The sequence below is a fragment of the Caloenas nicobarica genome, chromosome 7, assembly GCF_036013445.1.
Source record: "Caloenas nicobarica isolate bCalNic1 chromosome 7, bCalNic1.hap1, whole genome shotgun sequence".
Taxonomy (NCBI): domain Eukaryota; kingdom Metazoa; phylum Chordata; class Aves; order Columbiformes; family Columbidae; genus Caloenas; species Caloenas nicobarica.
Window position 1 is genome coordinate 17,614,263 of NC_088251.1, and position 24,919 is coordinate 17,639,181.

Genomic DNA, 24,919 nt, shown 5'->3' on the forward strand with positions numbered 1-24,919 from the left:
AACCAAGAAAAAAAAAGAACAAACGTTTGTTAATGCTATACAATCAGAATAATTATTTTAGACAAACAAGTAGCTCTCTCACATTATTTGCTCCAATTTGTGTTTTGGTGAATAGAGCTTATCTATGAAGCTCCGTTAACCTGAAAACTTGAGTAATAATTATGTTCTGGTGGTCTGTTTGTGACTTACGACATTCTGGCTTCCCAACACTTTGTTTTCCTTTCTTGTGTTTGTTTGTTTATACATGCAAATATTAATCACAGCCAGCTATTTCAGTGTGTGTTGTTTCTTGTGCTGATATTAATACATCTAAATTATGTACATGAAAAGCTTGAGCTATCTTTTCACTTTACCTGTAGAAGGCTCATCTAGTAATTTGGCCTTTTGCTCTAAATCTCACATAATGTAGTAATAAAAATAATTTGAAAAATAAACTAATGAGCATGTTATGCAAGAGTCTCTACTCTGACCTTCATGGTCCCTTCTCAGACTCTAAACAATTTAAATGCCATAAACACTACTAGTTCCTCAGTTATATATCAATCTAACAACTCAGGGATTAAAATATCTGATATACTAATTGTTTATTTACTGTAAATTAACAGATTGAATTTATAAAGACTTTTGATACTCTGTCCCTTACCAAAGCACCTTCAAGTTTAAAGATAGCTGCTGCACCATGTGTCTCTGAGGGAGCCATTTGTCGTCTCCATCGTCTTCGACGGAAAGTATCGGAACTGCGTTGTTTCCAGTGAAATTTCCAGCCAATTAAGGAAGCGTATTCCCATCCTTCTTGATCTTCGTATGAAGACACTCCCTGGAAAACATAAATCCATGTAATCCAGAGTGTTGTATAAATGTAATGAAAAACATCAGAACTTGCTCTGGCAGGCATAATAATCCCCTCATAAACCAAAACCGGAAACATCAATTTACAAAAAGACAAAGGGAATATAATGAAAACATACAAGATTGTTCCAGGTATTTTTTGTTTGGTATTAAATTATTTATTCAGGAAATGAGTAATCTCATGTAGATATTTTTTAAAAAAATAAACTCAAACTGTTACAATGTTCCTGTGCTTGACTGCATGTCTCTTCTGCTCACCCTTCCTGCTGTTACAGCTTGAGCTGGATCCCTCTTACGTTTCCGCACCAGTCTTTGTCGTCGATGCGTATGATACATTTTCTCTGCAGCAACCCATGACTTCGGTTTAGTGTCTGGAGGAATAGTAATTCCGTATTCCCATCCTAAAACAGAATGGATTGGTTGGTATATTTCCAGAAACACAAGTAAGATACAGAGAAGAAAACCATGGGAAATAAAGTTATTGTACCTTCAGAGGATGAAGCTTTAGTCACACAAGACTATTTGATATTGCAAATGCTAAATGCCCAATAGCGAAGGGGCAACTGATCACATTTGTGCTATGTTATATATCACAATAACAATCTGACATTAAAATAGATACATTTTAAGTTATTTTCTTTGCATTCTTGTTTTTTCAAATGCTAGGTATATTGATATGACATTTTCATACTTCACCACAGGGAAACTCATCCTTCATTTTTAATAAGGGTGGAATGTCCTCTGTACTCTTGCAACTCCAGCAGCTTGGCTTTTAAAGGAACACCTACTACTTGAATTCTGAACATAAAACTTTTAGAATTGGTAAACCTGTTACTGTATTTTGGCAGTACAAATTATAATTCAGTTGTCAGCTATCTAGGACTCAGGCTTTTATTTAGATTGATCTCTTATTAAAAAGTTACTGCAGACTCCTACCAGAGGTTCCAGTTAAGACATCAGTACTCTTTAAGATTATATTTTTTTTTCTGCTCAAATAGCTATTTATTTCACTTAAAAGCAATAACTATTTGAGAGTTTTTAGATGTTTTAGAACAAATTAAAATTAATGATATTTTTGCAAAATTCTGGGCTTACTAGAGTCTTCTCTGACCTTCCCTTTTGCTTTTACTATACATTTTGTTTTCAAACCATCAAATCGATGTCCTGTAAATACTTTGCTAGGAGAGATTGAGTGCTTTTTCCTATTGGTGTAGAATCCAAATTATTGTCGCATGAGGTTGTTTAGATCACAACTTTCTAAGCTGGTAACAGTTTTAATTTAGTGTAGGTAACAGGCATATAAAAGTCAAAGCAACTCCAAGAAAAATGGTGGCTCTATGCACTTAGGATTTTTTAACCTGGTCAGGTTGGTAGTGCATCTAATCTGAAAAACTCTGTTTAGAAGCATCAGATTCTTCACAGAATTGCCTAATAATCAGTTTCACACTGTTAAGATTTCATCCTGATCAGTCTTGCACGGCTCCCGTCCCACACAAATTCAGGCGGTTATTCTGCTCTCAAAAATACAGGAATCCTTCACACACTTGTGTTATGTGTGACCAACACAAACAGGTTCCTGAGTTCCTTTGCTCCCCAGAGCTCCTGATTCACTTCTTAGCATTGCTTGGTGACTCATCCATGGCTAAAGGCACCAGTTAAATTACCAGACAGATCCAAAACTGGCTTTGCCACAGATTTGTGGTGCAATTAGAGGCTTCATGTCTCAACTTAAGCGTCTGACTTCTTTAAAAAAAAAAAAAAAAAAATAAATCACTGTTACTAATCCATATCTTATAATCCTAACCATTGGATGCATTGACATTGGACTTGGGAAGAATGTTTTGGAAACCTGTTTCGAACAAGGATGGGTTCCATTTCCAAGCGCACAGTTTATACACACAGTTTTCTCAACTGGAACCTCTCACGTTAGTAGATTGTTGTTTGCATTAGCCTTTATTTTGTTAAATTTGCCAAAACTTTTGGCTCAATCTGCTGCTGTAATTAAGACTAATCTACAGCTTCTTAGATTACATGATTCTCTCTCTAGTAGGCACTTACAAATGCATTTATTACAAATACTGTTCAAAATACTGTCCATTTTGATCCAAGAAACGCTCAATGAGAACAGCAAGTTTGATGGAACAGTGATGAAAATTGAAATAGAAACAGATGCAGACAGTGAACACTTTCTCCAGGTCATTTAATCTGATTTCTTAAGCAACTGTTATCCAAATACTTCCTTGACATTCTTCCATAGGGCAATCACTATGCTGCTCACAACAGTCTTGACATGTGTCGTCCTTCAGTATCTACTATGACAGATTGTCCTAATAATCAGCAGATGAACAGTAAATCTTACCGTGCTCATCCACCGCTCTATTTAAATCAGATTTCCAAGCATCATCTTCCCACATCCATCCAAGAGGACATGTGAACTCACGTGGTGGTGGAGCTTTTTCTCCATTCTTTTATGGAGGGAAAACATAACAGTTCTGTGCATTAACAGATGAAATACACTCTGTAGCAAATCCTATAATTTATTTTCTGAAACCTTTACGTATCCAGTGAAAAATACAAGTCTCACCACATCTGTGTAACTGTCTTCAGCTGCTTTCCATTCCCCTCCAGGATAGCGACTCTCATTTTCATACACTTCATCAGTGAATTCAGTATGACCAGCATCAGCTTCAGTCAACAAGCTGCAAGTCCAAAGCAAATATAATATTAAACAAAAGATATTTTAGTTAGCTACAGAGAATATATAGAAATGATGTACAGAATGTGCACACGTGCTGGAATCCTGGATTGTACATCTTTGTGAAGTTCTTTTTATTAATAGAGTGCAGTGTAGCCCTCATCTATATGAAGGCTACTTATTTCTTTACAATGTCTTCCTAAAACTGAAGCAACTCCAGTAGTAGTGAGCAACAGGCGGAATGAGTGACTAGCAGGAGTGTTTTAACTGCTGTGTTATTCAGGATCTGCTTTCAACATTCCATCTTGGTAAAAGAAAAAACATCATATAGTTAAGTGTAGGAAAACCCAGACTGCACATAATAAGTTATATGCACCTCTAATTTTTATACATCTACCTATGCAGTAAAATTTGGCAATGGATTTAATTTTGTTCCCCTTTATGCTTTTGACAAGTCAAATAACCAGTTTGCTAATATTTTTCTAACTTGCAAGTAAAATAAAAATAATAAGAGAACATTAAATCAGACAAAATACCCTTGATTTCCACTTGTGATTAACTGTGATCCAGAAAGTACTGAAGTATGTTCTAAAATGCCACCTGCTGGTTCAAATAAAGCCATGCAGATTAGTTTCCAATAAAAGCAGGTGCAAGGCACAAACTTCTTAGCATTTTAACAGTAGGGTTTTTTCCATTGTCTGAGAAAATATCTCCATGTCTGTTGTTGCTTTTCTTCATGTCACATTATTCATTGAAACAAACACTATTCATTGAATATTAAAATAAATCTATCCATCCATACCTATAAACTGATATGATTTAAAAATGGATCAAATAATAGCACATATTTTTCCTGCACAGTCTTTCTACAGCCACAGTCCTGCATTTTTTTTTACCATCAGAACACAAGAATTTAAAGTGGGATGAACCTTTTATTTTAAGAAAAGAAGAAAATCACTTCTTTCTCATGCTGGCTTTTGTTCATGAAACAAATAATGTACGCAGTCTGGTTTAAAGCCTGGCAACACAAATACCTGACCTGGCACAACTCAGGAGTTGAAAACCTCTGACAGAGCGAGTCTGAACCTGCTAGAGCTGTGGGAGGATTGACACCTCCTGAATTCAGTTCTCCAGGGGAGGAATTGTCATACGACGCCAGAACCTGACACCACGGCCTTAGGCTCTGAAAACAACCCCAGCCTTGAGTCAGCCTGAGAAATAACCTGTGACAGTTGTTTTAACAAGCTCAATGGAACTTCTCAACATTTAGCGAAATAAACACGCAAAAAATATCCACTGTATGCAAATGACCATACAAATGCTGTAATGGTGTTGATACAACACGAACTGCAGATTTATACTGGATGTCAGGGTTAAGTTTCTATCTGTGGAAGAACTATCTGTCCAAGGGTCTTTCCTGAAACCATCACAGCAGGGTGTGAGAACCTGACGTAGACAGAACTGATCCTCGCAGTAGCTTTCTAGGAAAGGAGAACTATTATTATCATCCTTTTTTCAGAGATGAGGCACTGAGACACAGAGAATATAAACCCATCATCACATGGGGCCTTTTAAACTGTAAACCGGTTTCTAGGAAGTAGATCCATTCTTTCTGTTGTACGCTTTATTCTACTTTTTAAAAAAGGTAATGTTAATTTTAGTGTTATTAACCAACTTTGACTATTGGCTGGCTTTTGCCGTCCAGTTTTAAAATCTCTTAAAATAGTTCAGTTTAAAAATCTTTCTCAGCCAAGAAAACAGAGAGGAGCTTTCACTCTACAATCTGAGATTAAACTCCTTTATTGCTGCCTGCATAAAATTAAAAAAGTCTGACCTTCTTTCAGGATCAACCATCCATTCTCCTTCCCACTCCCAGCCCTTTGGGGGTAGAAAGTACTCTCTCTTCAGTTTGATTTTTCCTGTGACATCAGAAAACTTGTGGCGACCAACAAGTCCCGAGGTACCCCACTTTCCAAATAGAAGAGCCTGATTTTCATACTGTTTGAGAAGAAAGAGAAAAAAATCAATACGTTAGGAATAATAAAAAGCTTTTAGGAGGAAAAAAATAAAAACATATTTATGTAAATATTACAACAGAAACATTCTACTATATGTTTAATTTCTCTGAAATTAAGTACTCCCCACATTACTCTGCAATGTCATCATTAATATTAGTCTTTCATTTTATTCTATGCTGCCTGGTAAACAATGATTCCACTGCTAAACTAAATTATGTTCTCAGTTTAATGCCTCTCTACAACCACAGTCAAACTCCCTGCAAATTACATCTTTGTTAAATAAAATTCCATTACATTATTCAAACAAGTTTCTTCTGTTCCCTAAATGCATGATCCTCTCATTCTTTTCCATTTCAGATCTCTTCCTATTTATAATCTTTTGTAACGTATAAAACTGAATTACAGTCTTATCATGGAAGCTCCCAGGGGTGTGATTCTGATGTCAGCGCAGTTTATGTAGTATATTTCCCTTCATGCTACTGCAATTACTCATAGTTGAGGATGTTCTTGAGTTTTCTGCTCTTCATAGAATCACAGAATACCAGGTTGGAAGGGACTACAAGGATCATCCGGTCCAACCTTCCTGGGCAGAAGCACAGTCTAGACCAGATGGCCCAGCACCCTGTCCAGCTGAATCTTAAAAGTGTAAAATTGTTGGATTGCTGTATGAAGAGCAAAAAAGAGATATTCAATAGGCTCTTAAACTCCATACTTAAATAATGTCTTTAAACATCCATTGACTATTTTAAGTGACTTACTACAGCACTACTGAATATTTAATCATAGGTGCAATGGTGACACAGGCCTCTGTAAAAAAGTCTTGTTTCATTAGCTGCTATAAGACATTGGATTATTTGCACCATTAGGTGATGTGGTGTATAAAAGACACCTGCTGCTTACCATTATCGTTTAAAATCTCTATTATATGTTGCGGGACTATTTCAAGCATTTTTATTCCAAATTTGTTAACTCTTACCATTGTAAAGTTCTAATTTTGTAGCCTTTTGTCAGCAAAATCTATTGGTATTCACCAGTTTTTCCTCTAACAAGAAAGTTTCTACTGCTACAAAGACCCATTATTAAGCAAACCCACTTGTATCCAAGTATCATTTGTACAAGTGAAAAAGCAATTTAAAAAAAAAGGGTTATTCACATGCCAAAACATAATGGTCTAGATCCCAATCTTAATTACACTGATAAAATCTAAACTAAATGTATTTGAAATCACTGGCGTTAGCCAGATTTTCACCTGATAAACCAGTTCAGAACCTGGTCTGCTGAACTTCATCTGGTAGGCACAATGGACTTGATCATTAATTGCCTTGAATGGGGTCTACTTGTTTCAGTATAATAAATACTACTCTCCCTTTCTGCCTGGCACGCAAAAAAAAAAAAAAAAAATCAGAAGAGCTCCAATTTAATTAAATTCCTAACACTCACATCCAAGTTTAAAGAAAACAATGATGGACATACCATTTCTGCAAAAACACTGAACGTTCCCTCTGCAAAGCTATTAAACTTCTTTTCATCTGCACTGAGACCAAGCCAAATGTTAATTCGCAACTCCACAGGCATTTTAACATCTTTCGTCTTGTCCTGTGGGTACTGGCACACGAACAAAAAAATTATTCTTTGTTACGTTATGCAGGTATTGTAGCTTCCAGTAAAATATATACAGTAACATAGAGGTATGAGTAATAATACATGATTTGTCTGTTCCTGTACTGCATTTCCTCAAAAGCCAGTAATAAATAGTTCAGGAAGGACACATTCTTTAAACGGTACCTGCCTAGGGCATGTAAAAAACAAACACAGTAACAGTAGTATCATCCCTGTTCCTCTATATTCTCCCTTAAGTTTCATCCAGCAATGAGTTTTTAATTATGCCAATAACTTAAAACTTCAATGTTGATGTTAGTGTTTCTCATCAGGAGACTCTGGAAATACAGAGGTTTTTCAGACTGGTTCACTCAGTGTAGAAGCAACGCATCATAACATGCTCGATAAGGGGGCTGGCACAGAAACATGAGATACAAGCTTGTCTACTAGCACATTGACAAACTCGTAAATGCTATTGTTCTACAATCAGATTGCCTTTTTCTGGTTAAATTTATTGCAATTAAAGACAATATAAACTTAATAGAGAAAGGCATTCCTATTAAAGAGTAAGAATCAAAGCACAGAAACATACTAGGCAACTTCCGGGTGTATGCTCTTTATTACTTGCGTAAAAACATCCAAAACTTTGAATAGGTTTTTGGAACTTCTCTGACTTACACTAATTATGCCCTCTGAAAGTCTCCATTCACATCCAACCCCAGTAACACTTTGAAAGCCTTTGAGCTCTTTCAGAAAAGCCTCATAGTTGGGGGCTGATGCTGGTTCTAACTGGCTTATGATGAACTTTACGTTACAATTTCTGTGATATTTTGAAGAAGCTATATGCAGTTGGCTTTTAATCTGTGCTCTGATTTGACACCTCATTGTTCATACTTTGTTTCATGCCCATGTCAGAAGGCATCACAGTTTAGGGAGTTAAAGCTAATTATTTTTTAAGGTGGGGGGAATGGGAAGAGTACCTTTAAGAAGATTGTTTGGGTCTTTCCACAATATTTACCAGATGATTCGGGGCTTGTTGTGGAATATAGCACTTGGTGTGCAGGAACACGAGCATAAGCCAGTCTTTTCTCCCCTCGGATCATCCATATGATTACATCAGGCATACTGTTTTGTGGCTATGGATTATTTGTGGGGAAAAGAAAGTTAAGAACAGTAATTAGTAGAATGTTAAACTAATGCTTAAACAACAGAAACATAAATGAGGTTTTATGTCAAAGGATTTATCACTTAGAATCAATAATTAACATGAATTTATGAGAGAAGGAAGTGTTTTACTTTGCAAGTAACGCAATATATAGTTCTGAAACAATGATGAAAAATAACATTGAGATCGTTGGAGAGCAAATAAGTTTTATTAAAAAAAAAAAAGAGTTCCTGTATTTTTTGCAAATTTTTCTAAAGATGTTTTGTATCTCAGTTCCTTTATGGCGACTCTAGTGACTGATCCCAAATGCTAATGCTTTGGATTGACATATTTAAGTGCTTGTAATGCTTCCACGTTAAAGGGTAGATCATCATAAGACTTTTAGCAGAAGACAGAAATAGCCTGCTATCTTTTTGCAGCTTTGTGCACACCTTTGCATGCTAGCTGCAAGTCTGCCATATAAACTGCTCTTTTAATTTTTTTTAAATCAGTAACTTTTCAAAGCAGAAGTGACAAACAAAAATTAAAATATTTCCACAATGCTGTGAAAACCAATTACAAGATAATCGAGATGAAAACTTAAGATGCTGTTGAAAATTTAAAAAACACACAAACAGATTTAACTCTGTTAGAAGTTTATTACTGAGGCTAACAAGCTGTGGAAGCACAACATATATCCTGCAGTCCCTGAACCAGCAATGTGACTTGCAATTCTGAAAGAAAGGGAAGGACAAAATACTGTCACTTTAAACAGAATAGAGTCTATTCTACAAATCACAGAGTGGTTATTTCCCAACATGCGTTCTCAGTAAAGACAGCTAACAAACTAGAATGTTATATTTAAGTAAATCCTAATTACAGAAGGGAACATGTTTACTTTCACTGCACCTGATATTACTGTTCTAAGGAGAGTGGATATTGCTTGATCAGCAGTGAACATTCCACCAGTTTGTGTTAGACAGCTATTCCTAAACTAACTGAATCACTGGTATTGTATGGTACTGACCTCTTCACTCAGTTGCAATAATTTATCCAACCAATCCTCAATTTCTGTCAGAGTGGCTTTCACATCAGTAGCTTCATTTCTCATCCTTGCTGCTGCTTCTCCAATCTGTCTGAGAGACTTGAGGCGCAGTTTTTCTATCTGAGTGTCAAGGACTGTAGTATTAGATTTGCCTTCTATGAGGGGAAATGGTTTACTGAAAAGAGAATATTTATTATTGTTAATAACCTAAGTGGATTTTATTTAGCCACACACTAAATGTGGACATGCATACAGTGGCAACAGATTGAGTGCTATTATTCCCGTGATTGAAAACCACTGGAATAGTGCTATAGCATCTATTTCTGCAGAGATTTCTACCCAACAAAGTGTTTACAGTAAGCAAGGGAAATGCTGTGCTTACATAACAAGCACCAATGGAAAACAGCTCAAGGTGTATGCTTTAATCTAATTACTGCTAAACAAACCAAGCAAAATCTATTTCCCTGTACACTGAAATTAGAAAATCATTGTCTCAAAACGTACAACTCAAAGATGAAATCAGTGCCTTCAGACGAAGATTAGTTTCTTTTCCTTCACTGGAAACTGTAAATTCTCAGAACCTTGACACACAAATACAGCTTGTTTATGACTAGAGTTTTCTAACTCTCTGGCAAGGGAACATCAGAGAACTCTAAAAAAAATCCATTACATGGAACTTCTGAGCCACCAGAAGGCAGAGTACCTATTCAATGGAACTAAGAAATCCTATAGCATTACAGTAAAGCCCAGGAAAAATGAGCTTTTTTGAGTTGGTGGAGGTGTGAGGAAAAGGCGGCTTTTCAAAGACCAATGACTATATCCCTTTAACAGAGTTCATTAAAAGGTCTTTAATATGATACTTTGAAAAAAAAATATCTCAAAACACTGCCAAGTTTGAAAAGACTAGCTGTTCTCTGACACATTTTCAATGACAAGCCATGCACTTCTAAGGGCTTTGATTCTGCAAAACCTTGATACTGACTATTGTGCCTTCCACTGTAGCTCTACTAATCTGAATGCAAGTTCTGCCTGCCCTGGGTGTGAGTACTTACACATGAATCAAATGTACCAGATTAGAACTTCCAGAAAACCACTTAATTTTAGGTTTAAATAGTGCACTGAAAACTCTCTCAAACTCCTAACTCATTTACACTTTAGCATGGCAAGGAAAATTGTTCTATGAATTTAACAGAAAGAATTACGTCTTTGACACAGTTCTCATGAGTTTGCTGAAAAGAAGATAAAGATCATTGTATCATATGAACAACAGGAAGCCCATTTGGTTGATATATGTAGGTATTATTGCTCCACAATTGTTGAGTGATAAGAAATTTTATAATAATGGACTGAATTACTAACAGTGCAGATGTGTGTCAGGAGGGCAGGCTGACATAACTGACCTAAAACCTGAAGTTCCTACACTCACTAGATGGCTCCATGTGACAATAGTTTGCCCTTCACATTTTGCTTTTCTGACGACAGTTCTTTCCCTCTGCTTTCTTCCATATTACAGCGGGTATTCTATAAAGTTACTAGTTTATATTTTGACAAGCTTTCTATCATATAATTCCTTGATAGTATATACCGATCTCCACTGTTTGCTTTTTCCTGTGATCACTTTTATATTGGTCCCATTTGTTATTTCCTCTAATGGATAACTGCTCTCTCATTTTCCCTTTCCTTTTCCTGTGCTGTTTGATCGCCCACTTGTTTAATATATTTCAAGTGTCTCTCCAGACCTCAATTTCTCCTATTAATGTCTCTTTCACAAACAATTCCTTCCTTTCTATTTAGAATTTATTCTCCTTCAAAACCCGAAGTGCTGACTCCTGTTGCCTTCTCTGAACACTCCCATACATACAGACATGTTGACTAAAGGCTTATTAAAAAATATTATCTTTATAGCCCTTAAGCTCTAAAGAGCTTTTAAATTGTTTATTCTGGGCTTACCAGTAAATCATGGAATTTCTTACGCCTTCTGTTCCAGAAATAACATTGAAACATGGGTAAACAAGAGGTACATGAGGAATTCTAAAGAAGGCAAGATGATAAAAAGGCAGCAGAGATCCACAATTTCACATTTTCAGAACAGTTCTGCCTTAAATTTTTTTCAAGAGATGCTGTTTTATTACTGTTGGTGACTAAGATAAAGGAGAATTAGAAAACTAGATGGATAACTTCACTTGCAAATCCATGCTGTTTTACTACTTTCAGAGACTTTTGGAATTCCAGTTCTCAGGTCAGTTCACAGGGGTAATCAGTTTTATCGCCCTTAGAATTTGTTTTCTGACTTAGCAAAGGCAATAGCAAAGATTCTGAGCAGGCCTAGAATGATAACGAAAGAGATAAAAAAGGTACTTTTACCTTACATCTTCTCTAAGTTCATCAATCAGCTTCAACCACATCTCAGCTAATCGGTTTTCAGAAATTTTAGCCTGCATTCCTGATTTTAAGGTGGTTAAGTTGGATTGCTAAGGAATTTAAAAGAAAAGGATTTGCACTTATAAACTTTCATGGTGGTTTATGGTCAATATGAGTTTCAAGACTTGCATCTTATTTATATGTATAAAGCCCAAATCGAAAAAGACTCTCATGTTCAAACTTGCTTAATATTTAACAGGACTATTCCTATGTTCTTTCTCACTGTAGTTAACAATACATGATATTGCACCAAACTTCCAAAGCAAGTAACAGTTCTACAGACTTAATGTGCCACTAACCAACACCAAGGACTCCTCCCTCCTGTGGGAATTCCCTGCCAATCCAAGCAGGAGTGTGTTGGGCCTTGCCAGAATACAGACCTATGATTTGTTACCATGAGCCATGTTTATTTTTGAACAGGAAAAAAGGAGGGAAAAGTGTCAGAAAATTGTTACATAATTTGCTCAAAATGACACTTTTTGATTATACCTCTAAATGAGAAAAAGCGAAAATGAAAAGCATATCAGCAAAAGAAAGATTTTAAGCGTCTTACCAGTCTTTCAACCATCTTTAGGATTACATTCACAGGGTCTAATCGATGACTTATGTCCTCCCAAAAGGAAGTCAGTGTTACAACTGGCTTTGTGTTTGCCCATGGCAAGTAGTAGTAATAATTACCTAGTGTAACAGATTTTTATGTTAGAGTTAGAATTCATGGCAGGAATACATACTGTACACTGCACAAGCTGCTATATTTATTTCATTTATGTACTACATATCATTAAATTCACTGTAGTGTCTGTTGGATGGTAAACTTTTATTTCAAATTGTTTCAAAATACAATGGATTTTTTTCAAGAAATCATCCGTTAACATGCTCATTATTCTTTCCCATAACTTACTGATGTAGATAGAACATTAATATAAGTGTATCTCTGAGATAAAATATTCAAATAATAATTTTCCAGAACAAACCTGATCACTTCGTTTAATACATAGAAAAAAAGTACTCCTACTGTTTGCAGTGAATAAAAAAAATTAAAGCCAAAATATATTTTCCTGTGATCTAGCCAGGTTGTTTTTGTCTAGACTGCCTGGTTTAAAAACAAGTTTTTATTTTACTTTAAATTGGAATGTTCAAGGGTATTTTTCCTATTTCATCTCTAGTTTTTAGATACTTGTAAAATAATATGATTTTTTTTCTTGCCAATTTTCCTGTGCATACCTAGTACATGGTCAAAAGATTCACTGAATTCTATCAACATTTCTTTAACAACCTCAGCAGACTTTGCAGCATGTATTCCATATATGTAACTTCATCTGAAAAGCTGTGAAGAGCCACACATTTCTTTTCTGTCTTGTTTTCAATAAGTTTTTAGTGCAGTTAGGGCTGTCATTCCAAAGCTATAAAATAGCACCTCACAAAAAGAATTTTACATTATTTTATCCCCATACCAGCAGCATCCTTACCATCAAAAACAGCACGACTGTACTGAGTTGTTGATGCCAAAGGTTTACAGGTGGTATCAAACTTGTTGCCATAGTTCCCAATGCTCACTTCAAACTGGATGGGCTCACCAGTGTCTTGCAGCATGGTAGCAGAATGAAACACAGCAGCCAAGCAGAACTTTCGTCTGCGCTGGTATTTCTATAAGAAGAAACTTTTTAGTTGTTTTTCAGTATTTGTCAAACAGGATCCACAATTCTAGAAAACAATAGCAATTTCTTAATGGAAATAATAATTTTTAATATTTTCACTAGTTTCTGAGAAGCAACCAAAATCTATAATGTGTGTATAATAAATTACTATATATAAGATTATAAAAATGTTTCAAATTAATATTTCATGCTATAAAAGTATGGCATTGTTTAGCCACAACATCAATAACAATCTCTCTTAATACTGAGATTCAACTCAATTGTTCCAATTTTAGTTAGTTAGATCATTCTTCAATAATAACTAGCCATGGCACATCTCCATTACCAACACTGACAATAAAACACGGATTTACCTCAACAACCAGTAAGTCATCATTAGGAATCATCTCTAACTTTTTATTGACGGGTTTGCTTTCAAGTATTGTAGATAGTTCAACCAGAATTCTCCCTCTATAAGCAACTCCTTCTCCCTGTAACATAATCACACACTAAATGAAATTGTATGTATTTCTCCTAAAGTAGCCTACTCTTTCTGCAGAGTCACAAATGTACACATTTAAACAAATGAAAAAAAGCAGTTGGCTTTAGTTAATGCTAGAAGTGAAAAAAATATATATGAAAAGAAGAAAATAAGAAATGCAAATACATGCAGAGATGCAGATAGTGAAAAATCAGCAAAACCATTGCTGCTCCCACAAAAAAACCTTTACAATGAAAACAGATAAGAATGGAAAATACTGTCACACTTATTAAACACAAATATAAAATATTATTCAAAAAGAAACACCAGAGGGAGTGTAATGTGAAACAAACAAACCACATTAAAATTAAGCAATCCACTGACTACAAACAATTGAAGTTAATCTTTTATTAAACACAATTAATAAAAAAACTGACCTTCCCAAAGTTTAATTCATCATATGGGTCTGGGAATCCAGTGTATTCTCTTGGACTTCCATAAAAGTTTAGGTAACAAGGCCCAAATGTTGGTAAAAAGCCAACTTCAGTTTCTCCAGTGTTTACTAACAGAAAACATTACCATCATATCTTTGTTAGTTATTATTCAAGAGACAGAAAAACAATTAACATTACTATCAAACCCCATAGAACGAATGTTAGATATTAGTTAGTTATTAGTAAAGTAAGAAAACTTTATTCCCTGAGTACATTGTATGAATTTAAAGTAATTATTCCAGTGACTGTACTTGTTCCTAACCTCCTTCTTCATTGTACAATACTTACTACATACCGCTTCATGCAGTAAAAACCCCACAGAATAAACAGAACTTCTGCCCCACTCCAAATATCAAGTTTCATTTCTGTGAAAGAATAATACACTCTTATGTTAACAGAAAATGTATTTTCTAGAAATAAATGAAACTGAATAAAGCAACATTTGCAATCATTTAAATGCAGAGGCCATTGTTCCAGCTGAACAGCTACAAAAAGATGCACACTATAGCAGAAAAACCCCTACTGTTCAGCACAGTTATTCCCACTATTCTAACTTTGCATATACTTTATCTGTGGTTATACTTCAGGGTAAAGCACAGACTACTGCAAACTCTAATCATAACTGCTACAGAGCATTGTTTCTTCCTTTTCAGTAAGGTAAAATCCATACAAGACTGTAAGTCTGCAAACTCAGTTAATTCTGATGACAATAAAGCCTAATCTGTATACTGTTCTAATTCTGTGACTAACAAATTAAAACTTCCCAATGTCTTAATCTAGTTAAAAAAAAAATAAGGATTTAGATATTTTTGTCAGTTTTAATAGCTAAGCTAGGAAACTGCACACCAGAGCTACTATTAAGAAATCTAAGAACTCGAAAAAGTATTTCCATTGCTAACGCTTAATGTCATAACTTTGTATTTTTGAACAGTGTTCTGGTTTTTAGCAGAAAAATATATATGGAAGCCTTAGTTTTATTATTACTGTTATCTTTTGGGTTTGCATTCATGTCTTATAAATTTATTAGATGAATGAGATTCTAAAAAGCTCTTTTTCAGAGACAAAATCTATACTTAATGGAGTTAACTGTCCTTTCACTAATAAGCAAACACATGCCAAGCCTATTGATTGATTGATAAATTTGATGAGTAATCCAAAGAGAATTAGAACAAGGTAAGCAACACATATGCAGAAAAATACTGCAGTTTTGAGCTAACGGGAATGATCCTATATTCTTTTTCTTCTTGTATTCCAGCTTTTGTCTTTGAACAAATGATCCTGGTATAAAAAGAGATGGGAATGAGTTCTAAACCTTGCAACAGATCTCACTTGGAGTGATGGGCAGCACAAAGAAGCACGCATTTATCACAGGGAAGTAGGGCTGAGATAAGAAAGTGAAAACCAAGGGCTAGGCCTTGTATGACTTTGCCACTGTGACTACTGAGTGACACAATGGATAATAAAAATGAATGTGATGTCTTGATGTAATTTCCTGTCAACACAAAGTCACATAAAATCTGCAAAATACAAAATAAAGATTTGCAGTTCTCTGTTTCACATTGGGAAACTTCACGTCCTTGCTTCTGAATCAGAAACAGATAAAAATTTGAATGAAAAAGATTTCAGACTGCTGTTGGAATAGCATCCAACTTTTCTAAAATCCTAACACTGAACTGCTCACATCAGATCTCAATATGACTAGATTTAAGGTACAGATTTGTGTTGAATTAATACCTTCATTACTTACTGATGTTAATAAAAGAAGCAGAATATAAAATTAAAACCAAACACCAACAAAACAAAACCCACAACAACAAACAAAAATCCTCTCTCAAACCTGGAATAAAAAGGTTTTTTGTATTTGTTTAAATTTTAAATTTAATTGTTTACATTTAGAAGGCTGATGATCACATATTACAGAAAGCAATTCCAAAAAATTACTTCGGCCTTTAACTTAATATTACTTCATTAAGAAACAAACATGGTAAATGAAGTATTTGTGTGGATGAATGTTTGCTACCTTTCAACTGCACTCTAATTGTGTTTATTTCCCACTACATAAACATCTACCACAATGTCTTTCAAAACTGCATGTCAACCTCGACAGTTATGTAAAAACCTCTCTCTCCATGTTTTAACAGAATCAGATTTCATTTTTCAGACTTTATTTATACAGCTAGCTAAGCATATGCAAAACAGCCACTAATTATTTTAGGCAGTTACTTACTTCTGCGGGGCTCTGCAGCTGCAAATATAGTTGCAATCTCATAGCTAAGTTTAAAATTGCAAGCCATTGTTAGACTAAGCACTTTATAATTGAAGCAACTGCATGCTCAACAGCAAAACACAGCTTGAAGCACCAGCCAAACAGAAATATCTTCAAACTGGTTCCAGTGCCAAAACTGTTTTATACAGTTAGTTATGTCTGATACTCTTTAATCATATGGGTGAAGTCTTTTAGACAAGTATTTACTAAAAATATTTTTTAGGATGACTAGTTTTCTTAGGCAATACTTCTCAGTTTGGGCAATGGAAAGCAAAATCAGTAACAGACAAAGATATAAACCTGCATATGATGAAGACCCTGTTCCCAAAGATGAAAATTCTATATTTTGAAAAGAAAAGAAGTTACATGACAAATCAGAATAGCATTTTGAAAACAAATACATCATAAAGCAATCTGCTTTTAAAATAAAGTTGAAGGCCTGGAAAAAAATAAAGTTCATGTGGGCTAGAATTTTGCTTCCTGATTAAAAAAATGAAAATATTAAGCCTCCTGTACAAATTCCAAAGAAAAACTAAAAAGCCTGAAGCTGACAAAATATATTGTTCTGATGCTTATGTTTCAGCTTTGTATAGTTCTCCTCTACACAAAATAAAATTTTGTTTTAAAATCTTAAGAATATTTAAGAAAACCACGACATTTCAGGGCCCATTAGGATATCTTCACTTCCTGAAGACCATAGACTAGTTCAGTTCCCCAGTCCTTCTGAAGCCAGAACAGGCTTCAGGCATGGCATTGACCTCAAGGGAAGAAAATCTGTGATTTTACATGGAAATGGTTATTCCAATGTCAGTACCTCAGTAGAGAGTCCAAATAAGATTTTCTCTAAGTGCCTGGATTTGAAGTACAAATGACCTGTGACTCAGCAGCAGTTCAAGTTAGACACTTAGGTGGGTAGTACAAGTGACCCCTCCAGAGCTGCATTCTCCCAAACAGCCCAGCCCTTCAGCCTCTGATTTCCTATCTCTTTTTCTCTGTAACCCTTTCTTTTGCCTCTGGTTGTGTGTGGGATATATGAAAAGAATGTTTGCACAAAATCTTATTTCAACAGCAGTACTTCTAAGAGGACTGGGTTATAAGCTTGAAGTTATGTGACTGAAAATACAGTTCCATCTGGTAAGATAAATAATTGCTCAAGTCACTACAGGATTGGAGCCACTAATTTTGTTTTTAAAACTGACATAGCTACCAACTTAAGGAGAAACCGGTCTGCCTGAGACAAGTACATATCATACAGATTTCATAAACACAACAGGAAAAATAGTAATTCTTCTTGTGGCAATCGTGTACATGGTTCTGAGCTGGTATCCTTCAACCTAGTGTAGATAGATAAATAAAAGTCAAGCCTGTTTAGCCATGAACTTTACAATTCTGTATGTACAGCTAATATGCCATACTATGTTCATTAAAAAGATAAAACATTTTTTCTGGCAAATTAACACATAATCCTTGTCATGGAGCTGGCTCAATTGCATGAATGATCTTGCTATAAAGAGAAGATCATAGACATAGATCACAAAGAAATAATCAATAATCACAATATTATATTAGAACATAAATGCAAGAGGATTTTAAAAAATATTTCCCAAAACCTTGGTACAAAAAATGTTTCTTATAATATTGTAAAGAAGAGTTTTATTACAAAGGTATTTTCTAATGGGAACAACATATTAGTAACTTCATATCTTGCCTAACTAATTTTTCCTTCTTGCAGTTATAATCAGCTTTGGGTTCTAACTTTTATGAATTTACATATCCAGTCACCTATATTGACTGAAACACGAAGTTAATTGTCTGAGATCACAGCATTGCAATTACAATCTTCATTCATTGGAGCTACTAAAATAAGGGTTACTAAATAGTAATCCAGAGCACTCATGCAGTGAGATGCAGTGCCCATTTCTAATAGCTACTGATCAGAGCAGAGACTGATCCAACTTCCCCCAGCAACTGAAAACAGTTTCGTAGCACAGAGAAGTCCAGGTGGTTCTAGATAGTTCCTGTAGGCTGACTACTCAGGAACATTCCCCAGCTTTTAGGTTATCTTCCCAGAGAAAGAACAAACACAATTATAAGGGTGGCAAAAGAAGTGTTGTCTACTAGTGCCCAGTGAAGTAGTGATTCTGAAACAGTGACTCCAGATTGTTTTTAAATTAAATGTCCTATTAACTATCTTAGTAAATTCGCATATCTTACTCATGATAGATTGTGATATCACGTAGTTTTCTGAAATTGGGAAAGTACTCACAAATTTAATTATTTAAGTAACTTTATCTGTATAGGATAAAACTGAATTTTGAATTAGTTACTGCTATTTCCATGGTGGTGTGGTTTAAACATTAAAATTTTAATACTTTACTTTGAAAGGTCCTACAGTATGTTTTCTAGGAGCATTGTTTTGAAAACTCCAGAAACAGATAATCTTGTTGTCATGAAATTGAGGAACCAGAGGAAAATACACTTTCATAGAATACTGATCTTTGCTGTTCCTCGTAACACAAGAGAAGTCAGTTACATGCTGCTGCATCAATTACCTTCAACTTCTCCTCCAGAAGAAGCAATTTTTGAGAGACTTAAATATGTTGTTCCTACTACATCATTTTTTGTAAGACGGTCCCTACAAAAAAAAAAAAGGTTTTATTTAAATATAATGCTGATCATCCTACACAGCAAGCTACTAGTGACTAAATGCACTCCAAGATGGTGTACATACATTTTATATCACCTGGAATGCTTTAATATTACTAACATAGATGGTAATGGCTAGTTACAAAAGTGGGCTGTATCACAAAGAAGTCACCTCACCTGACTTTTACACTATCACCTGAATAGCGATAGCACTCAGTGCTCACTGCACAAAATTAACAATACTCCCATGTTACACTAATCAGGTCTCTTGTAAAGGAACTGTAAGGGAAGATACTTAAACACTTGCTTAAATACTCTCACAGACCGTAAAAATATTTAACATCTATAGAAACACACTCTTCTTCACTTAATGTAATTTACCTTGTCTAGTACCTTGTTTAAAAGTCATAACTCACCAGTCAACAACTGCAAGTTTTATCTTCTCACACATTGAGGGAAACTGAAAAAAAAGCAATTAAAATAAAATAACCTATTACTTATTTCATCTCTGTAATGTGAAATTCCCTGAGTTCCAAAAGGACGCTTGTTTTCTACAGAAACAAGAAAAAAACCTGACCTTGATTTGCAGGTAAATAATTTGATTCCACTCTGGATTAGCATTTTTCTCAATGATGTTTGTGCAAACCTGTGGAAAATGAAATCAATTATACAGCATATCAAAGATAAAACAGACAAAACCCCGCATACTAGCTATGATTTAGGATAAATCATATTTCATTGGTAAGATGAGGGGTAGTGGTTAATAATGAATCCTAAGTGGTTTATTCTGCAATGTGCTATTAGTTTTCAATTGGTAAGTACGGCTAAACCGATCCACACATGCAACATTAATGGCTACTGGAGGGAAAAGAAAGTTTTGAAACAGCGTTTAAATCTGAGACTGGAGTTACCCTACTTGTTATTTGCACTAGCTAAAATTTAATGTGCTTTCACACTAGTACTGATCTCTTTTATCACAGCAGAGAAACAAGATGAAGGAATGACTTGATTCCACCTAGCTTTATATAGATTTTAGAGTAGATGAATAATATATTCTATGGGAGAGCCTATATTGTTTGCTAGTCATGTCTGCTGAAGGCCCTATACATTACTGGGAGTGGCAACCTGACCATGTAACATAAAGAAGGATTGACATTTTTCTTCTTAAAAAAAAAAAAAAAAAAGATTGGCCAGCAAAGAATGTAAATTGTGCAATTGTGCTTCAGCTCAATTTTGGTATTCTAAGGAGCACATTAATTATAAAATGTACAAATGCTATTAACCTATCCAGAAAGATTTGTACTATCAGTTACAAAAAGCAATCAGGAACAACCGGTCAGCAAGCAATCTGGCATGCATCAGTTCCTAGCATTTAGTTCTACATTCCTTTTATTAGTCATCAGCTTTACACCCATTCTACTGTTCCTTGTAGTTTGTCCTCATTTTACAAACTTAACTTTAGGGCTAATGCTTTTTTATTGCCATAATTTCAGTAAGCATAAAAATTTATATTGGCATACGAAATCTGTTTTCAGGACTACAGTTAGAATGCAAAGATTCAGATAGCTGGTAAATTACCTTTTTCCCAGCAAAAGAAACTTCTACAAATGGATCTACCAGGTTTTTCTTGTCTGCTTCTCCTCCAAATATTTCCTTGACAGTCTGTGCAAAAGCATCATCCACTGGAGAGGTGTCAAAGAAGAAATGAAGGTTCATGCATTTTTATTTTATTTTATTTTATTTATTTAGCCTAATTAATAATTTTCCCATAGCAATCAACCAGCTTGCAGATTTAAGTAGGGCAAAATCTAACCTGATAAACAAAATTCTGAACAGTGTTGTTGGTAAAAATGAAAAATTTAGGCTTAGGACCAATTTCAAGAACATAAATTTTTTGAAACAGTGCTAATGTGCTCCTGAATTTAGAGGTATAGTTGTATTTGAAAAACATAATGCATGCACCTGTAGACACTGTCATTTGTTGTCACAGATATATGTGAGAAATTATGCAAAGAAGGGATAAAAAGACGCTTATATTCTCTCAGAAAACACATATGGCATATGAGAGAAATAGTCTTTGTCTCAGCAATATAGGGTTGACACAAGTAAAATCTCACTAAACAAATTAAGTTTACAAGTTCCCCGGCCCTCCAAGGCTGTTTATTTAAGTTTATCGCTCTCAAGTTATAGCCCACAACCCGTATGCAGCTTTCTGGGATACAGCCAGTCCCTAGTTACTCATCTCCTGTGGCCACTCAGGACCAGCTGACTGATTTCAACAGTTCTCTGGCCTTTCCCCCATTGCAAAATAGCTGCAGCTTTGAGCACCTATGAAGAAGAATTAATGGATTGCGGGGAAGAGGAGGGTGCAGGGGACCATCAGCAGTACTACAGCAGGATCTACTAGAATCTGAATGGCCTTGGAAAAGAAGGCTGCAGGAAACCAGCTGTCTGGTAACCTCTTGAAAGTGGGCAGGGATTGGAATCAGCGGGAAGTTGACACATGCACTATGTCCTTGAGCTAGGCATGCACATAACATCCACCTTATCTGCAGATTAACTGTATTTGCATGTTAGTTACTTGCATGTAGCTTCTGCGATTGGAGAAGGGCTAATGAAGACGACCCTTTCCCACTACCAGAAGCTGTGCAGCCCACTCAGCAAGAGATGAACGTTACTAATCCAAAGGGTAACACATTAACTTACCCATTACATGAATTAAATAGACCTACTGAGCATTACCACAGGACTACTCAAGACAGAATTCTTGCCATAGAATTATTGGCTCAAGTAACAATGTAAAACACTAAAGATGGTTTATGTTCAAGTGATGTTTCTGAACAGCTAATCCAAATATTTCTAATGGTAATCAAATACACCAATGGACAAGTAGTAAGAAGCTACATACTTTGTGGAATGTCCTCAGCTCTGTAGATTTTGAGAAGGAAAGTGACCCATCGAAGTGCAATTCCAGCAGGTAATAACAGATTGCTCTCCACATCATCGCTTTCATTATCCCTTTCCCTTTTTTCAACCTGTTGGGACATATAGTGATACATAGTGTCTGGTATATAAGAGAGACAAAGTAATGTACAGAATTAAGGTGATTAAACTGGTGCCCACAATACTCTTCAGATAGAAGACTGTTGTCAGCTTCATTGTGAAAAATGAGATTTTTTCCAGTTATGAAGCCACAAAAATTAATTTGACCCAAACTATTTTAGGTACATTTTTATCTCTAAAGTACTCAATTGCAGGAGCCCATTATAATAATACTTTTAAAAACATCGTCATATAGTGATGATTTTGGCACTTGTACAATGCCAACTTCATGCAATTTCATACTCATCTCAAGATGAACATTGTGGTAAGGCATCTTACTGCGATTAGAAAATGCATACAACTCTGATATAATTTACCAGAACTTACTGCTTCGTCCTTTAAAAATAAATATGAAAGAAAATATTTCACCACAAATAACTAGACATATCCTTGTGGTTTCAAGAATCATGAGGACAGCAGAAAAGAAAAGTTAATTTGGAATAAGAAGGATATCTTCCACGGTTCTGGGGACCATATTGTATTTAACTAAGTAGCAGTACGCAAAAATCTCAGGCAGGAAGGACAGCAGAACTTAAACTACAGACAACAGACAAGTAAGAAAACTGTCACACAGAAAAGACTGCCTGTTTTTACTTTGACAAGGCAGCACAAAGTTAAGGATTGGATTGTTAAAACTACCAACGGCTTTCATATGCATCAAATTACTTGTGCCTGTCTTGTAATTATTGAAGGGTCTGATTTTCACCTTGCAAATATTTGGAGCTTTCTGGTACTCAAGTTTCACTATGGGCTGTCTACATTATGTAGTAGTGGAGACACTCCAGACTTAGTCCTGGAACTGATATCAGTATGTTGCTCATCCTGATTAGCTATGCTAAGGAGAATTACGTATTAGCTTGCATGCAACACCAGGCTAACACCTCCAGGATATGAAGAAGTATCTACAAATGGTAAATCATCACAGCCAGAGCTGGTCCAGAGGTTGCTTAATTGGACAGGATAACAAAATAAGCTTTGACTTAGTCACTTAGTACTGGATGCCTTTGAAACAACTTGTGAATCTTGTCTTACTTTTAAACACTGTTCAAAGAGTGAATTATACAGTATTCAAAAAATGCTCGGGAGACATGAATAAGTATCTGTGGGGTGGAGAGTGGAAGATAAACATTTAAATGAAACTCACTGGTGGCTCATCTCCAGTTCCCAGGACAAACATGCTGACTTTCATATAGCCTTTAGCTCCTGAATTTGTATCTTCAGGATCACTCAGCAAAAGCCACTTTCTCATGACTGCATGGCCTAAAATAAAACAGACACCACCACCCGCCCCCAGTAATATCCATTACAAAATGGCAGAAATCATAAAACCAAAGTCAACTGTTCCAAGAGACAGGTCTCAGCAGTACCATTCAAAACAAGAAATCTAGTAGCATTAAAATGTTGTGGCATACTAATTCAGGGACATAATTATCAAATATTTTTGCATTATTCTTCATATTTTAGATGTTTGATACCAAAAATAATACCCAATTTTAGGTGCTTGTACTTCAGCTTGAAACTACTGAAAGAGTTATATCTTATTGGATTTTTTTCAAGTTAATACTTAAAGCAGCAATCTCAAATAACTCTCCATTAACTTTCTTCTTTTACTTTAGAAATGTAATGAAATATTTCAACTTCAAATTTCAAGCTTGGATAGAAGCTCTGAAGTAACTGTTACTTACCAGGCTCATCATAAACATAGCCAATGTCAATCTGAAATAAAGATCAAAGGCATTACCTCTGAAGAAATACCAAAACAGAAAAATGCTAGGGCAACTCCCCTGAAGTTTTTCATGAGTACTACTACATTGTTCTCTTGTCACAAAGAAAATAAAGTTTACATAACATATTCTTCAGAGGATAAAAAGAAAATGCCTTACACTGAAAAATGAGGGATTTGGAATGGATACAGCAGCCAAGAAAGAAAATGCAATATAAGATAGATTACAACTAACAGCTGCAGTTCCTTTCTTCTTTCCTCAGACCACAGCCTTTTCATGTATCAGAGACAGAAGATGGGGCTAGCTTACTGCTTCTCGAATTCCCTATGTTCCTTCATTATTTTATGTTCAGACAGGCTTTCCAGAACTCTTGTTTCTATTTCCTGCTCAACATCTCATACTCCAGTTCCAGAAACGAAGCTTCATTTTTAATGAAAAATTTCCTTTTTCTTTTATGAAGATGATGGGCATTTTTCCCCCTGTGCCAAATCTGAACAAGACTGCACATATACCATGACTGTACTCATTACATCAGATTTCAAACATGTTCAGGAAGGTATGTTTGCTCATGGCAATTGGGGCCAGTATTCCTCGCAGTTCAAGTCTGAAAGGGTGATTTTCTAGAGAGAATTACCCTTGGGGTTTTCTCTCAGAATGTGTGCCTGCAGGAACAGAAAGCAGCTGAATGACATGCTGTCACCTGTGTAGCGTATGATCAATCCTCCGCAGAGCACTGTCTGAATCACTAGAAATTCCATAGATAATAAGCAGTGAGAAGCAAAAGCAATCAGCTTTGTT

General features: G+C 35.4%; 1 protein-coding gene across 1 annotated transcript in view; it reads right to left on the reverse strand.

The window, feature by feature from the left end:
* The window catches only part of MYOF (myoferlin), a 72,120-nt gene that overhangs the window by 22,503 nt on the left and 24,698 nt on the right, over positions 1–24,919 (reverse strand). The window contains exons 10-30 of the mRNA XM_065639561.1: positions 24,083–24,113; positions 23,542–23,657; positions 22,204–22,330; positions 20,874–20,977; positions 19,873–19,941; positions 19,712–19,755; positions 19,202–19,284; positions 16,950–16,988; positions 14,327–14,451; positions 13,783–13,899; positions 13,241–13,418; positions 12,325–12,449; positions 11,715–11,821; positions 9,333–9,525; positions 8,142–8,297; positions 7,036–7,167; positions 5,379–5,542; positions 3,434–3,548; positions 3,209–3,314; positions 1,108–1,250; positions 644–817 (exon numbers count right to left, since the gene is read on the reverse strand). Coding sequence (XP_065495633.1) covers positions 644–817; positions 1,108–1,250; positions 3,209–3,314; positions 3,434–3,548; positions 5,379–5,542; positions 7,036–7,167; positions 8,142–8,297; positions 9,333–9,525; positions 11,715–11,821; positions 12,325–12,449; positions 13,241–13,418; positions 13,783–13,899; positions 14,327–14,451; positions 16,950–16,988; positions 19,202–19,284; positions 19,712–19,755; positions 19,873–19,941; positions 20,874–20,977; positions 22,204–22,330; positions 23,542–23,657; positions 24,083–24,113 — 2,448 coding nt within the window. The remainder of the gene's footprint in view (positions 1–643; positions 818–1,107; positions 1,251–3,208; positions 3,315–3,433; positions 3,549–5,378; positions 5,543–7,035; positions 7,168–8,141; positions 8,298–9,332; positions 9,526–11,714; positions 11,822–12,324; positions 12,450–13,240; positions 13,419–13,782; positions 13,900–14,326; positions 14,452–16,949; positions 16,989–19,201; positions 19,285–19,711; positions 19,756–19,872; positions 19,942–20,873; positions 20,978–22,203; positions 22,331–23,541; positions 23,658–24,082; positions 24,114–24,919) is intronic.